Source organism: Acomys minous (assembly GCF_964271855.1).
Source record: "Acomys minous genome assembly, chromosome: 9".
Classification (NCBI taxonomy): Eukaryota; Metazoa; Chordata; class Mammalia; order Rodentia; family Muridae; genus Acomys; species Acomys minous.
In genome coordinates, this window is record NC_140490.1 from 65,294,257 (window position 1) to 65,309,855 (window position 15,599).

At 35.6% G+C, this 15,599-nt stretch overlaps 1 protein-coding gene across 1 annotated transcript in view; it reads left to right on the top strand.

Annotated features, from left to right (window-relative positions):
* Positions 1-14,078, top strand: part of LOC311605854 (prolactin-7A1-like) — a gene marked incomplete at both ends in the record, with an annotated part of 70,856 nt that extends 56,778 nt beyond the window's left edge. The window contains 4 exons of the mRNA XM_084796711.1: positions 6,966-7,138; positions 10,220-10,327; positions 12,091-12,270; positions 13,860-14,078. Of these exons, the coding sequence (XP_084652837.1) occupies positions 6,966-7,138; positions 10,220-10,327; positions 12,091-12,270; positions 13,860-14,078 (680 nt within the window). The remainder of the gene's footprint in view (positions 1-6,965; positions 7,139-10,219; positions 10,328-12,090; positions 12,271-13,859) is intronic.
* Positions 14,079-15,599: the final 1,521 nt, after the last annotated feature.

Sequence of the window (15,599 nt, forward strand, 5' to 3'; positions counted from 1 at the left end):
GGAATTTCAGAATCTTTTTGATTTTCATTTCCCTGGCGTATAACAACATTGAGCATTTCTTTAAATGCTTCTTGGCCATTTGAAATTCCTCTGCTGAGAATTCTCTGCCTAACTCTACCCTATTTTTTAAATTGGGCTATTCTGTTTGTGTTTAATGCTTTGAGTTCTTTATATATTTTGGATATTATCCCTTTGTCACATGTAGGCTTCATGAAGATCTTTTCCCAATTTGTAGATTGACTTTTTGTTCTATTGGCAGTTTCCTTCACTTTACAGAAGCTTTTTAGTTTCATGAGGTCCCATTTATCAATTGTTGGCTTTAGAGTGTGAGCTGTCAGTGTTCCGTTCCGGAACTTATTTCTTGGGCCAGTGAGTTCAAGTCTGATTCCCATGTTTTCATCTGAAATATTTAGTGTATATGATTTTATGTTGAGGTCTTTGACACACTTGGGCTTGAGTTTTGTGCACGGTGCTAAATATAGATCTATTTGCATTTTTTTACATGTAAGAATCCTGTTAGACCAGTACCATTTGTTGAAGGTGCTATCTTTTTTCTATTTTATGATTTTGGCTCCTTTCTCAAAAATCAAGTGTCCATAGGAGTGTGAGTTTATTTCTGGGTCCCCAATTTGAGTTGATTGATCAAGCTGTCTTTTTATACCAGGCCCATGAAATTTGTATTACTATTACTCTGTAGTATAGCTTTAAGTCTTAGATGGAGGTACCTCTAGAGATTCTATAATTTTACAGTATTGGTGTAGCTATTATGGGTTATTTTATTTTGTCTTTCCATTTGAAGTTTAGAATTGTTCTTTCCAGGTATGTAAAAAAATTTTGTCCGTAGCCAGGTGGTGGTGGTGCATGCCTTTAATCCCAGCACTTGGGAGGCAGAAGCAGGAAGATCACTGTGAGTTTGAGGCTAGCCTGGTCTACAAAGTGAGTCTAGAACAGCCAAGGCTAACACAGCGAGACCCTGTTTCAAAAAACCAAATAAACAAACAAATAAACAATTGTGTTGGTATGTTGATAGGAATTGCATTTAATCTGTAGATTGCTTTTGGTAAGATGGCCATTCTTCCTTTTTAAACCTACCAATCTATGAGCATGGGGCTCTTTCCATCTTCCGATATCTTCTTCAGTTTCTTTCTTCAGAGATTTGAAGTTCTTGTCATACAGGTGTTACCCTGGTAGGTTAGACTTGCACCTAGATACTTTCTATTATTTGTGGCCATTATGATGGGTGTTGTTTCCTCTATTTGTTCCTGTTTGTCATGTGTAAAATACCATATATCCACCTAATTATTTAACAAAGCAATTAAAATACATAGTAGAAAACTTAAATCCTTTAATATATGCTGTGAATAAAAATTTTACATGTATGTAGAACAAAAAAATCTATATCTAATTTCTCAGTCTATACAAAATTTAGTTTAGTAATTCAGTACTATAAAACAATGTAGGTAAGAACTGAACGGTAGAAAACAAGATGACTTTGAACAAAAATAAAAGTAAAAACTACATATAAAAAGATACAGTAGTCATAAATAATCCCAAAAATGAACAAAAGGTAGTTTATGAAATTAAATACCATTTTCACAGTAATAATAGCAATCATCAAATGAAGATAGAGCACATAGAATCTTAGAATTGCTCAGACAGTGAGTAATAAACTATCAATATGGAGATAGAAAATTACATCACTTCTCCTTTCTTAATCTCCTTTGACCCTTCCCAGGTACATCTGTAAACTCCCTCACAAATTTAATGTATTTTATTCCTTAATTAATATCTTTACACATACATATATGTGTATTATATATAATATATATTCTGCTGAAATGTATTTTGTTTAAGCTAGAGGGTAATCAAGACTACAACATATGCTATAGAGTACACATTTTATAAAGAAAGATATTAATTTTAGTGTAGTTTATCTTTTTCCGAGACAAGATATATACCACAATTGAATATTGGAGAATATCATGCAAAATCATGAAATTAAATTTAAATTAATTGTTTAGAAGAAATTAGACTTTTAATATAAATGTTCATAAAACCTTCAGCCGTTTCAGCAGACAGACTTGGGTGAGAAACAGGATGTTGCCATAGTGGTAGCCTGGAGCTAGGTATGCACAAAAACCCAGGTTCTGTAGATAAAAATTGAATCAACCTCCCATTTACTCCTGGCAAATACACATAATGTTAACTTCCTGGACCAAGGCAATCTTGTGGAAATGCCTCAAGAAAGTGAAGACTAAATACTCCTAGGTAATGACTTTGTAACCATCCCCCGCCCCCGCTTTTTTTTTTTTTTTTTACTGTGATTGAAGACCTGACAAGAGTGGCTTTTCTACAGAAGTTTCTTGTGGCTTACTTTTCAAGTGGATACAGTTCATTAGGGATTGTGACATTGCTTGTAACATTGTTTCCACAACGAAGAAATAGAGAGATAAATGTTGCTTTATTTTTTTCTGTTTTTTATTCCCAGTCCATGAAATGATGTCTCCAAAATTTAAAGAAGGCCTTCTAATCAAGATAACCTAGGAGTTAGACTGTAATAAAGTGTATCCACTATGGAAATTGATATAAAGCTTCCTCAAAAATATGGAAATGGGTGGTGGTGGTGGTGGTGGTAGTGTACGCCTTTAATCCCAACACTTGGGAGGCAGAGAGGGGAGGATCTCTGTGAATTTGAGTTTGATCTACAGAGTAAGTTTCAAGACAGGCAAGCTATACAGAGAAACCTGATCTCTAAACACAACAAAAGTAAAGCTTTGGTGCTGGAGAGATGGCTCAGTGGTGGTTGAGGATACCGCCTGTTCTTCCAGAAAACACTGGTTCAATTCCTAGCGCCCACATGGCAGCTCACAACTGTCTCTAATTTCTGTTCCAGGGAATCTGAAACCCTCAGACAGACAGACAGACATGGAGTCAAAACACCAATGTACATAAAATAAAAGTAAACTATATTTTAAAATATTAAAATTGACCCACTTTATGACCTAAATATACAACTCATGGGTGTATACCCCAAAAATCTATTTACTAGATAGATATGCCTATATCCATATTTATTGGTGCAAAATAAGCAAGAATGGAAATAGCCTAGATCTACCAGTTAATGAATAGTAATAAATATATATCACGATAAGCACTTAAGACAGCTCTAAAGATAATTAAGAAGTCATAAAAATAGATATCCAGGAGAATAATATCCATAGCAGCATTTCTTTTACTAAAAAAAAAAAAGGCATACGATATAATATCTTGGCAATATACTTTTCATCACAGGTGATGCTAAATAATTTCCACACTTGTGGCTCTATTTCCAAATTTGCCCACTTTTTTTCAATGCTTAAAATAAATTTTGTGATTTTTCACTGTCCCTTCTTTACCAAAGTGCCAGCTTCTGTATGCTAGCAGGCAATGATGACTTGCATTGTCTCCTTTAATCAATGAATAATTGTTCACACCTGACCCCTTATTGCTTTCTGGAAAAGTGCTTATTCATGTAATATAGACTATCGACAATGTGTTGGATGCAAACAACACTAAAATTAATAGACTAGGGAATGCTATGGCACATGCTATATTTGCATGAGAAAGAGATATCTAAGTGTGACTGGAATTATGATTCTACACTTTTGCTTTACTTTCTGATGAGGTACTCTGGCCACTGCTTTGCAGTGTCATAAAGTAGCGTGCATGGAGGCAATAAATGCAACTTTCAAACCAATCCTATTGTCTATGCTCAATCAATTGTAGTGCAATTGTTATTGGTGCAACCTAGTACCTTCTGATTAGATTAAAGCAAAATTCCATGAAGAAACTATGTTTGCATAAGTAAGCCAAGCTGAAAATTTGTGACTTAGAATAGTTTCAGCTCCAGCATGAAGACCTGACGTGATGGTTTGTTGAGTGAAAGTATTTTGCCCACAAAAATCAACAAAAATCCTTAAACAACAATTCTCTCTCTCTCTCTCTCTCTCTCTCTCTCTCTCTCTCTCTCTCTCTCTCTCTCTCTCTCTCTCTCTCTCTCTCACACACACACACACACACACACACACACACACATACACTCTACACATTAGGATTTGCACCTTACATTACTGACCCATTGCGCCTAATATGTAGGAACACTTTAGCATGTTCCATGGACCCGGGAAAAGAAACTATGTTAAACTGGTCCAAGTTCACGACTGTTCCTACGGCTTTGTTTTCCAAAGTACAAAAAGAGCAAAATAAGTCCCCCTAACATAGAATCAGTAAGAGAAACATGTAATTATTTAAAGAAAAATGAAACTTTGTGGCAGGGATACACTTCTAAGTCATGAAATTCACAAGAACTTTTATAGAGAAGTGATGTCTATAGTAATTTGCCGGTTAATTTGGACCATATTCACAGCTTAAAAATAAGCTAAAGGGGTTATATTGACCACTTGAGTCATCCTGGTCTTGATGCTGTTAGCACAGCCTGGAGTTAAAGAGTCATATGAGCCTCACCTTCCTTCTTCATGGTACCTTTTGTTGCCTCCTAGCAGTACCTGGCCTTGGGGACAGTTCAATGGCCTATATAGGAGGTAGACTCTTTCCTGGAGTTGGGGCTGGGTGAAGGAAACAGGCTGTGCCAGGACTCCTCAGACATGTCACTGTCTTTCTCTCAACTGTGCTCCTGTGAGTAACTCCTTCCTCATTTTCTAATAAATAAGCTTAAACATTGCTTTCATTTAGAATATCTGTTAGACATTTTACATTTTTTGGTGTAATTTTTTTTTTGCCATATAGGAAGTGACCAGACATTTGTACATGCTTAATCAGGACAAGTAAAATCGCATAAAGCTGAGACTTACTGTCCAGTCATTACTATAGAAAGTAAATACATCACACACTCTTGGACCAAAGGTCCCTAAAAGGAGTCTTCATTCCAGGGAACGTGTAGAAATGTCTAGCGTAAAGCGAGAAAAGAAGGAATTGTAATTATCATAATCTCAAAATACTTTAAATGGATTTATCTGAATTGATTTTAATCTTTCTTATAAATAGGTGATAGGGATATTTGTACTACGCAATCTTTTTTTGATATTTTTAGTTATTTTTGAATAATTGTGGTTAGTGTTTTTTCTATTAATGAATATCACCAGTACCTGAATGTTAATTTGAACATTTTTCAATAATATTTAGCAAATGTTCTATATATAAGACATTATTTCAGACTTGCTCACAAAAAATAATAAATAGACTTCTCATTTTTTGTTTACCTAGTTCTTCATCCTCCTGAGAGCATTGATTAGCAAAATGTTAGAGTTCTTGCTTTGTACATCTAAAAATGTAATTTGATGATGACATTAACACTTTATTGTCAAGAAAATTCATCTAAAAGAGGTGTTACGATTGAGCAATACAAGTGAATAAAATAAAGAGTACTCAGTCTTCTGTGGTCAAGTGCTTAAAATTAAAGCTTGATGTCTACAAGTAATAACTTCTGTTAACACTGAGCCCCAAGATTGTGGATGCGTTCCCTGAGACCCAATTATAACTGAGACAGCTTAGGTCTGTAAAATAATGCATAATACAAAACCCAAGGTGTTGACAATCTTTTCTACATAGCTGATAACAGGAAATAGAGAAAAATCAATTAAGTCAACAGCCATCACTTTTCCACAATACAACCTGATGATATTACACAGGATAAACCTATCGAGAGTGTTATTGTAAAGTTCAACTTTATATAAAAAAACTGATGCTTTTTGTAAATTGGCAAGTGCATAGAGTTATTACTGTAAGCTAGTGAGGCCAGTCCAGAGGTTCCTTTTTATAGTGAGGCTCTCGTCATCCTCAGTTTTAAAAAATGGGAACTCCTGTATTTATTCTTTTTAGAAATGAGAATAAAATGAAAGCTACCATGCTTATCCTTATAAAATGGGACATATTATTCCCATCTTGTGAATGATCTCTGAGCCTTAGGTGTGTTTTTTATGAAAAGAAAAAGGGAGTTTGCTCTGAAACTGTGCCTCCTAATGCCATCAGAAGCTAGATTTATAAAGTATCACAAGCATGATTGCCTAAGCATGAGTTGATTAAAAACAAAAACAATAGACATGCTAACATGGATGAGGGAATTCCTAGGATGGCTCAAGTCTGCATGAATTGCTGCAGGCCAATAAGGCATCATGAGAGTGGGAGAAATAGTCTTCCCTAAGGAAAAGCACTTAGGTTGGTTACTAATAACAAATGGTCCTCTCTGAATTTCTTACATGTAAGTAACAATATACAGCCTGCACTTAAGTATTTAAGGATATACATACACATGTATTCTTGTATGTATAAATACATACACATATATGTATATAACAACAATTAATGAGGGAAAAGAACATTATTTTAAAAATGAAGGCAAATCAAGTGTTTAGAAGAAGGAATGAAAGAGATAAATGATGTTATTATAGTATAATACCAAAAATTAAAGAACAAGTGATACCTTGGAGGAAGTGAGAATTGAAAAGAACCGTAAGTTCTAACAGACAATTAAATTAATCTCTAATTGTGTCAAAATTCCAGCATTAGTTCAGATATCAATCCCAAACTGTGGGAAATAACTAAGTTCTTACACTACGTACTTGTGAAAATGTAACTAAATAGTGAAAGATGCTGCCTTTTATTTATTTATTTTAATTTAATTTTATTAATTTATTCATATTACATCTCAATGCTTATCCCATCCCCTGAATCCTCTCATTCCTCCCTCACCCCCACCCTCCCTCTACCCCCCTCCCCTATGACTGTGACCTAGGGGGACCTCCTCCCCCTTTATATGCACATAGGGTATCAAGTCTCCTCATGCTGTCTTTTCACTACCACTGCTACACAGTATCAAACCACACAGGAAAGGCTCTGGACAGAAGTGATAGAGATGCTTTTGATTGGTTTGGAGGAATGGAACTGAATGCCGTTGTTTCTGTTCTCAGGGTCACTTCTGCTGCTGGTGTCAAACCTACTTTTATGGCAGAATGTGGCCTCTGTGCCACTGAACAGCAATGAGACAGATGATGATGAACTATTCCTCAAGGAGCTGTTTGATCACGCCATGACACTTACCCAGAACATCAGTGACCACAACGTAGAACTGCGCAGGATATTTGTAAGTACTTTATTTGCATCTGATTTTTTTTCATACAGCAACCTCCATGTAAAAAATATATTGTACCACATTTATAGTGAGCCTAATTTCTAATAATATGCCTTCATAATAATAAGTTCAAGCAGTAGTTATTGAAAAATGAAGTAAGAGAAATAGGATACGCTTCATAAAATACCAAGTTTTGAAGAGTTCAGTGATTTTCGAATTTTTCCCTACTTTAAATTTTTTTTAAAAAAAAATTCAATTTGTGACATAAAAATCTAATTAGACAAAACCGAGAGAGAGCTCTGACTTGCTTACCTTGTTTGCCAGAGGACAGTCTCTTTCAGCATCTTCTCTTAACATAGAGAAGCACAGCCAAAGAGGAAAAGTGCACCGCAGTGAGTCCCATGAAATAACTAAACCTAGTTTAAACTGTGATGATATTCTTAGAGCAGAATCAGAAAGAAAGAAAAAGGAAAAACGAACCAATAACAAACAAAACATATAAAAACAAACAAACCAAAACAAAAAACAACCAAGCAAGACATTAGCTTCTCAAATGTTTAAAGCTGAGAGTCCTTGTTTACACAGGCAGAAAGAGGTGTAGTGCGTAAATTTATTCACTTGGAAGCTGGTATAGAAGAGAAATGTGTTCTCTGTTTCTGAGGGCTGCATGTTTTCTGCTCAAGCTCAGTCAAAATCATCGAGGCAACAGTAGACAAGGTTTCCGTACAGAAATGAGCACACAGATGACTGTTTTGTAATAAATATGCATGTATGTCATCTTTTAATTGGTTAATTTTTGTTTCATTTTCCTCTTCCTGTCTCAGACCATCAGTGAGTTATCTGCAAAACTGTTTGATAAATTTGTAAGTACTTCACTTCCATCTTCTTTCCAGGCCCCAACCCTTATGGCTAATGACTTTGCTTGGACATGTCATGGGAAAGAATCAAATGCCAGTTTCCAATAATACATGTCCATGGGTAAAAGGAAGTGCCAGCCAGGGAAGATCAGAACAATAATGAGAAAGTTTCAGGGAACTTCTAGTTTGCATGGAATACAATGGTATCTAAGGTTCTTTCCCCCTTATAATTGTTATTTATTTTTTTAAAAATTTGCACTTGTAGCATAAAATTTTAATAGTTATGTCCAGGGAAGAACCCCCATCCCACGATTCTGCTTCTTCAGAGCCAGTCTCTGTTGACTTCTTTCCCTAGCACACTGAAGATATCCAGTAGAGAAGTCCATTAGAGAGAATGAATCCGAACTGTGACAATTCAAGAGGGTGGAAATGTGAACAGCAACAACATCCTAGCTTCTCAATAACTCCTGAATGCTGGAATAATAATTCCATCATATTTGAAGGTTTCTGGTGCTGAAGTTTATTCACCAGGAATACTGATTTAGAAAAGAAATTGGTTCACTGTTCATGAGGGCTGTATGTGTCTGTTCAAGGTCAGTTCATGTCAAGGAGGAGACACATGACACGGTTTAGTCCAATAATGGGCACCCAGCAAATGTCTCTTATTGTAATAAATATTCAATTTTGTTGTCGGTTTACTCACTTTTGAAAACCATTCTCCCTGTATCCTGATTCAGCTAAATTCATCATTTGCCTTCTATGACCAATTTGTAAGTATCTTACTTATTTCCACTTTCTTCTTCCCAAATGTCTTCATGCTAACGACATCACTTGAACTTAAAACAGTAGGCATCAAAGGCCAAGTGTCAAGTAAGACATATTCACAGGTTTATTGTGACACTTTACTCTTGTATTATTATACAAGAGAGCTTCTGACATCAAAAGAAAAATGAGAGTTGAGAAGCTTGCAAAAAATCATGTGATAGATTTCCTATGAATTTATTTACTTTCTAATTTAAAAATTACAACTGTGAACTAAAAGTATAATTGTTGTTGTGGCTATGGAAGAGCTCTGATATATGAACATAGCTTTTTAAGGAAGAAGAAAATATTGGCATTTTCCACTTAGCTCACTGCAGATGCTCAAGAAGGTTGGAAGTGCATTTTAGCCAGTTGGGCATAGGAAGTAGAAGCAATCCAAATGGAAAGCATATCAAGAGGGAAGAAATGTAACAATGTATCTTTAGGATCCCCAATGCTAGGATTCCTTTCAGAGATCTCTGGTGTTAGAGTTTAATCACTAGGAGGCTGGTTGACAAATGAAAATAGGCTCCCTCCTCCTGTTCCTCATCTGTTCAATTCAGTCAATGTGACCGACAAAAAATATAAGGCTTCAGTGCAACAATGGATATCAAGAGAATGTGTCTCTGCATTTGGCGTAGACGTGTTCTCATTGTATTTTTACAAATTAGTTTCTCACTACCCATTCTTTATTCACCTTCTTTGAAATTCTTAGCGTTCCTGGTAATCCATTAAGCTTTTACATCCTACCTGATTATCAATTTTAAACAGTAAGTTATTATAGTATATTTGAAATATAATATTTTAAAAATATATTGATCAATACATAATCGTTGATTAATATTTTTTGTTTTTTAATTTTTTTGCTTACTATTCCCTAAAAAGTTCAGTTTGTTCTATCTACTTTTGTCAAACTTGACACAATTCCAGTCTGGTTTGTACTAAACACTGGATGGGTAAATGTGTACATATTCACTTGTGAAAAGAAAAAAAACTTACACTTAAAAAATCTAGGTAAAAGATCCTTATCAGCTTGGACATACAGGGAACAAGATATTAATGAATATAAATATAACATACCATGACACTAGGCCAAGATTCTAAAGAAAGATCATCTTTGTATTGTCTAGTTTTGTTATTCTTACGCCTTCGCTTCAATACAGAAAATATAGTGAACATAAAAAACAAAGTAAGAGAAGAGTAATAATAAGAAAGACTTGGGGTTGACATTTAGAAGAAAAAGTAAGTGAGATTACAGATCCAATTAGGAAGAAAAGAACTAATGTGTTCACACTGTTAAGTTCTTAATCATATAATTTATGTGGTTTATCTGTAAAAAGCACACATCTTTTGAGTACATTAATATTTGGATTGTGGATTCATTGGATTGTTTTCCAAACTTCAATTAAGTCAATATTAAATTTGATACATGCAGATGCTTGAGTTTCTTGGGGATCAGGAGTTACTGAATAAGTCTCTCACCTGCTGCCACAATTATTCTATCAAAACTCCAGAAAACATGGATGAAGCCCAAACAATCCCTGTGAGTCTTTTAAAAAATATTTTATTAATTTATTCATATTACATCTCAACTCTTAGCCCATCCCTTGTATCCTCCCATTCCGCCCTCCTTCCCACTGCCCCACTACTCCCCTCTCCTATGTCTGTGACTGAGGGGGACCTCCTTCCCCTGTATATGCTCATAGAGTATCAAGTCTCTTCTTAGTAGCCTGCTATCCTTCCTCTGAGTGCCACCAGGCCTCTCCATCAAGGGGACGTGGTCAAAATGGGGCAACAGAATTTGTATGAAAGTCAGAGCTCTCTCTCCACTCAATGGTGGAGAATGTCCTGTCCATCGGCTAGGCCTGGGTAGGGGTTCGAAGTTTACTGCTTATATTTTCCCTGTGAGTCTTTAGTTGATTTCACCTAAATATCTGAAACAGTAGACTACCTCTGCTTTGTCGAGCTGCAGGTTTTTGTAAGTACTATAAGAGATGTAGAAATCACAACTGTAGGAAAATGGAGTGATAATGGGCAATGAAATGTTCATGTTAGAGAATTGATAAAAATAAGCAAATGTTAAGTAATATTATAGCAGGCCTTTAAATTGTACTTTATGGGTGTTTTAGTTTTATGATTTCTTTCCTAGGCTTCTCTCAGTATACTCAAACACAGTCGTGTGTTCCTTTTACATCTTACTAGTAAATGGCTTCTAAGTGGAAAATCTCACATATTGACCACCATGTTCAGTCGCCTTGATTTTCAAGACTCTTCTGATTCTACTTCCTCTTCTCCCTTACCCATCCATTCTCCATGACTTCTATCACTGTGTCAATGGAAGATTTTATGGAACTTGGACCTTCACGTTCTCCATAAGAGTGAATGCTGCCCTCCATCCAGATCCTCACACTCTTATTCTATGTAGCAATGATTCCAGGAAGTTATATTGCCAACAGAGTTGGATCTGGTTCTTTCCATCACTAATTTTTCCTATTTCTATCACAATGTCCACTGGAATTCTCTCTACTCTTTTCATTGTCTCTATGATAGCTAAATATGCCTCTGTGACAGCTAAATCAGCATACGAAGCATGTGAAGTCAGAAATGAGCTTCATGTAATATACTGGAACGAACATGGAAATCAAATTTCCAACGTTACTTCTATTCGTGCTGTTAATTTTAAAAAAATGACATTCCATTGTTTCCATTATTCTTCACTCATGTGTTCCAACAAATGTGCTGCTCTGCTACAGGCAAAGAGAGAAAGTCCTGTAGACTGAAAAACCACATTTATTAATGCGGTGGTCTTCATGAAATATATGTTATTAGTATCTTAAAATAGGCTAACGTAAGTATAAATGTGAAAAATCTAGTAGAATATTTGTGTGATCAATCTAAATTAAATGTCTTGCCACTTAGATTGGCGGTACCTAATTTTCCTGAATCAGAACACCTACTAAGTCCCAGAAAATCTTGGGGTCTCGTGGACAAGTAATATAATGAAGTATGAAAGACCTTTCTGGAAAATCAGATGGCACAATTTTATATGGAAAACAAAATACGATCAATAAAATAAAACAGATTATTGGAAATAGTAGTTATCTACATAAGTTATTTCATAATGGCAAATTACTGAATGTTTATATTTTATTTGTTCATATTATTTTATTTCCACAAACAATTCTGCCTGCCCAAAAAAGTAACAAATGCATATTTAATTCAGCCTGTCTCATAGAAAATCACACTAACTAATTCTTCTCCTTACTTCCCTTATCATAATGTAATTGCTGAAACATGGCTGCTTAGCTTGAAGACTTTCCAAAAATGCTACTCAGTAGAATGTGGACTTGGAATAACACTCTTACAAACCTGCTAAAAATTCTTAGAAGTATGCCAGAAACGTATGATGATGTCATATCATTAGTTGAAGACATTGAGACAGAAAATGCAGAGCTTCTTGAAGCCACCAAGAGTATACTCAGCTCGGTGAGTAGGGTTCCTTCTACATTGCTAATTCATGAATGATTTGACTTCTGCCATAGCTACTTATTATGAAACATTCACTTAGCAAGAAAAAATGGCAGCTATTCTCATAGACATTCTCAGAACTAATGCATAACCTGAAAGGATAAGTTTTTCACAATATTTTGAGTAGTTCTTATTGCACTGGGCAGAGTGAAATATTCCAGACTAAGTCATTAGAGACTCATATCACTATGACTCCTAGACAATCAGTATTCATTACCAAGGCCAAATACTCATCTATGCTCAAATATCAAATCTTGATCCTCCATCTTCAGATTCATAAATACACAAATTCATGTGAAGTCAAATAAATATGCGAAAATAAGTACAGGGGTCTTGCTTTTACTTGTAGATGGCTGACATATTAACAGAACTCATGCTAGACATGTGAAAATACAAGCCTGTGACTGAATTGTCTCATTGGTTTATTTTTCTTTGAGACAACAGGTTCTCTTTTCTTAATTTATATTTAATATACCTTTCATTCAATATGTTTTGATCATATTGTTTTCCTTCCTTATCTTCACCAGATTCTCCCTACCACCTTACCTATGCAATTTTGACTCACTTTCCCTCTCCTCCCCATAAAATAAGAAATACAACATAAAGGAAGAAATTAAAATCAAAACAGACAAGCAAACTAATAAAAAGAGGAACAATAAGACAAAAATATCCAAAAAACCTAGAGATCCATCTCTACAAAAAAGAAAAACTCATGGAGTATGGTTTGTGTTGGCTAATTACTATTGGGCATGAGGCCTGACCTAGAGTACAGTTGGTATACCCGTTGATAATCTTTTGGAGAAAACTGACTTTTATCCTTTTCATCTGGTATTTGTTAGCGATAGGATTTTGTGTTCACTTCCCCTTTTCAGTGCTGTGATTTTGTCTGATTTGAAACTATGTAGCTCTTATGTGCATGCTGTCAAAATTTCTGTCAAGTTTTACAAGTATGAGTTCTATTACATCCTTAAGATGCTGTTTTCTTGGGGTCATCTAATATGTCTGCCTCTTACAATTTTATTACCTCCACTTCCATGCAGATACTAGAGCCCTGAGAAGAGAAATTTCATAAAGGCTTCTTAGTTAGGTCTGCGTGGTCCAGAGTCTCTTACTCTCTGCACACTGGTCAGTTGTGGATCTCTTTGCTACTGTCAGAACAATCTTATCTGATGAACATGAGAAATACTCTTGACTATGGGCACCACAATATTGTATTGCTATGTTCATTTAGCAGAAGAATAGTAGTAGATTTCTCACTAGACCTGTGACTTATCTGGTCTTCGGTCCTCATTAAATGCGTCAAGTATTGGTTCTATCTCATGAGGTGGTTCTTAGATCCAATCAAAGTATAGATGGCTACTCCTATTAAATTTTGGAACTATTTGATCAGTATATCTTGCAGACAAGTTGCCTAAAACAGACACCTGCTTGAAAGAAGTTTCATATTTTTTATTACTTCTCTAACTATAATTTTACATCTAGGCAGGAATGGAAAAGAAAATATAAGCTATAAAGAAGAATTGACTGATTATCATTTTGTTCTTTAGATTAATGGAACAACAGAAGATGTGGATTATGCCCTTTGGTCTGGTTTTGAAGACTTTCAATCATCTGATGAATTATCTCAATTTGTTGCTCTCTGTAAATTATCCTATTGCTTACATGTTGACACGCATACAGTCGACCTTTATCTCAAGTTCTTGAGGTGTATTGTGCTTTTTGACAGCGACATCTGCTCATCTTCAAGAAATAAGGCTGATCCATGATGCTGTATCATGTTAAATAGACTCATTTTATACATTATGAAGGTATGAGTGAGTATAATGGGTGTCCTTTAAAATAAAAATAAACATTGTGTATATCACAAAGTTAAAATTTGTTAGTAACTTTTATTAATTTAGTATTTAATGTGTTAATATCTTTAAGAAGTTTGGTAAATGGGGTAATCCACAACTTCCCACATTATTGTTGATATAAGTGGTTAGAATCAGAGAATAAAGTAACAGATGGAAGTATTTCAATGTTATTATACCTCCAGAAAGTAATTCAGCTTGTTGGATTCTATCCTGTTACTCTATGCCATAGCCTCCCAACAGGTCCTGTCAGGCCAGCACACCCTCACTCTGGTTCAGCTTTGTTATGTGTTCTCTTTTATCCTTAGGTCACCAGGACTCACCACAATCCTCAAATAGGAAGTCTAGTCTAGGAGCATTACCTATGCTTTTTAATAGTCAGGTTTGGATCTGGAGTCACATCCTATGTGCATGATCAGCCTCTTCTGTCCTCCAGACCGTATTCTGTCATCTAACGTCATTATCTTCTCACCAGGTACAGAGGCACCAAGACCATGGGCATAAAAGTTTCAAATGTACAACTAAGAAAAATTTTTCTCTTCCTAAACTCCTTAATTTTATCTCTTGCTCCTAATATATATGTGTTCCAACATCCTGTCAGCTGCTGCATAAAGAACTCATGTGCTCTGGCCTAAACCTCACAGACTGAATCAGCTGAGCCTGCAGTTTTCTAGCCACAGATGGTATCACAGATATTTAACAGCAAATATAACAGCCTGTTCATCCTAACTTGGCCAACATCCTAGCCTTTGTTCCCCACTCCCCAAAAGTCAATGTCCCAATGTCAGCCGGAAGCCGACAAAGTTGATTTCTTCACTTTTTGCCCATTTATTATCAACAAAAGGCTGGGATGTTAGGTCCTGGTACAGGGCTTGCCTGGCATGCACTGGCCTCTACCTAGGGGAAGTGCTTCCTCTCACTCAGAGACCCTTCACTATAAGACATTTGGTTCTGCTTGCCATTTGTCTCTTTCCCCCTCCTGTCCTCTCTCCTTCCCTTTCCCCTACGTTTCTTTCTCCCCACACAGCACATGCTCTCCTTCCCATTCCCCTTCCAGTAAGGTTGAATTTATATTTATATAATATATATATTTTTATATAATATAGCTTTGTAAACATTAGCTCATTGCATTTTAATCAATCAGACATCACATACTTGATTCTTAGAATAGGCTGGTACTGACTTGGAAGCTTCCTCTCCACTCTGTAGCTTTCATGGTGGTAGAAGTACTATGCACAGTATCATGGGAGAAAGCAAGCATCAGTCTTCTCCAACTGTGATTCATAGAAGCTACAATAATGACATGGCCTCTGTTGTGTACATCTATTGGAATTACCAATGACATTCACATTGCACTGAAGTCTCGGTCTACAAATTGAATCCCAAAATACTTACCATTACTGAACCAAGACTCTATGACTAGAGACTTCATTA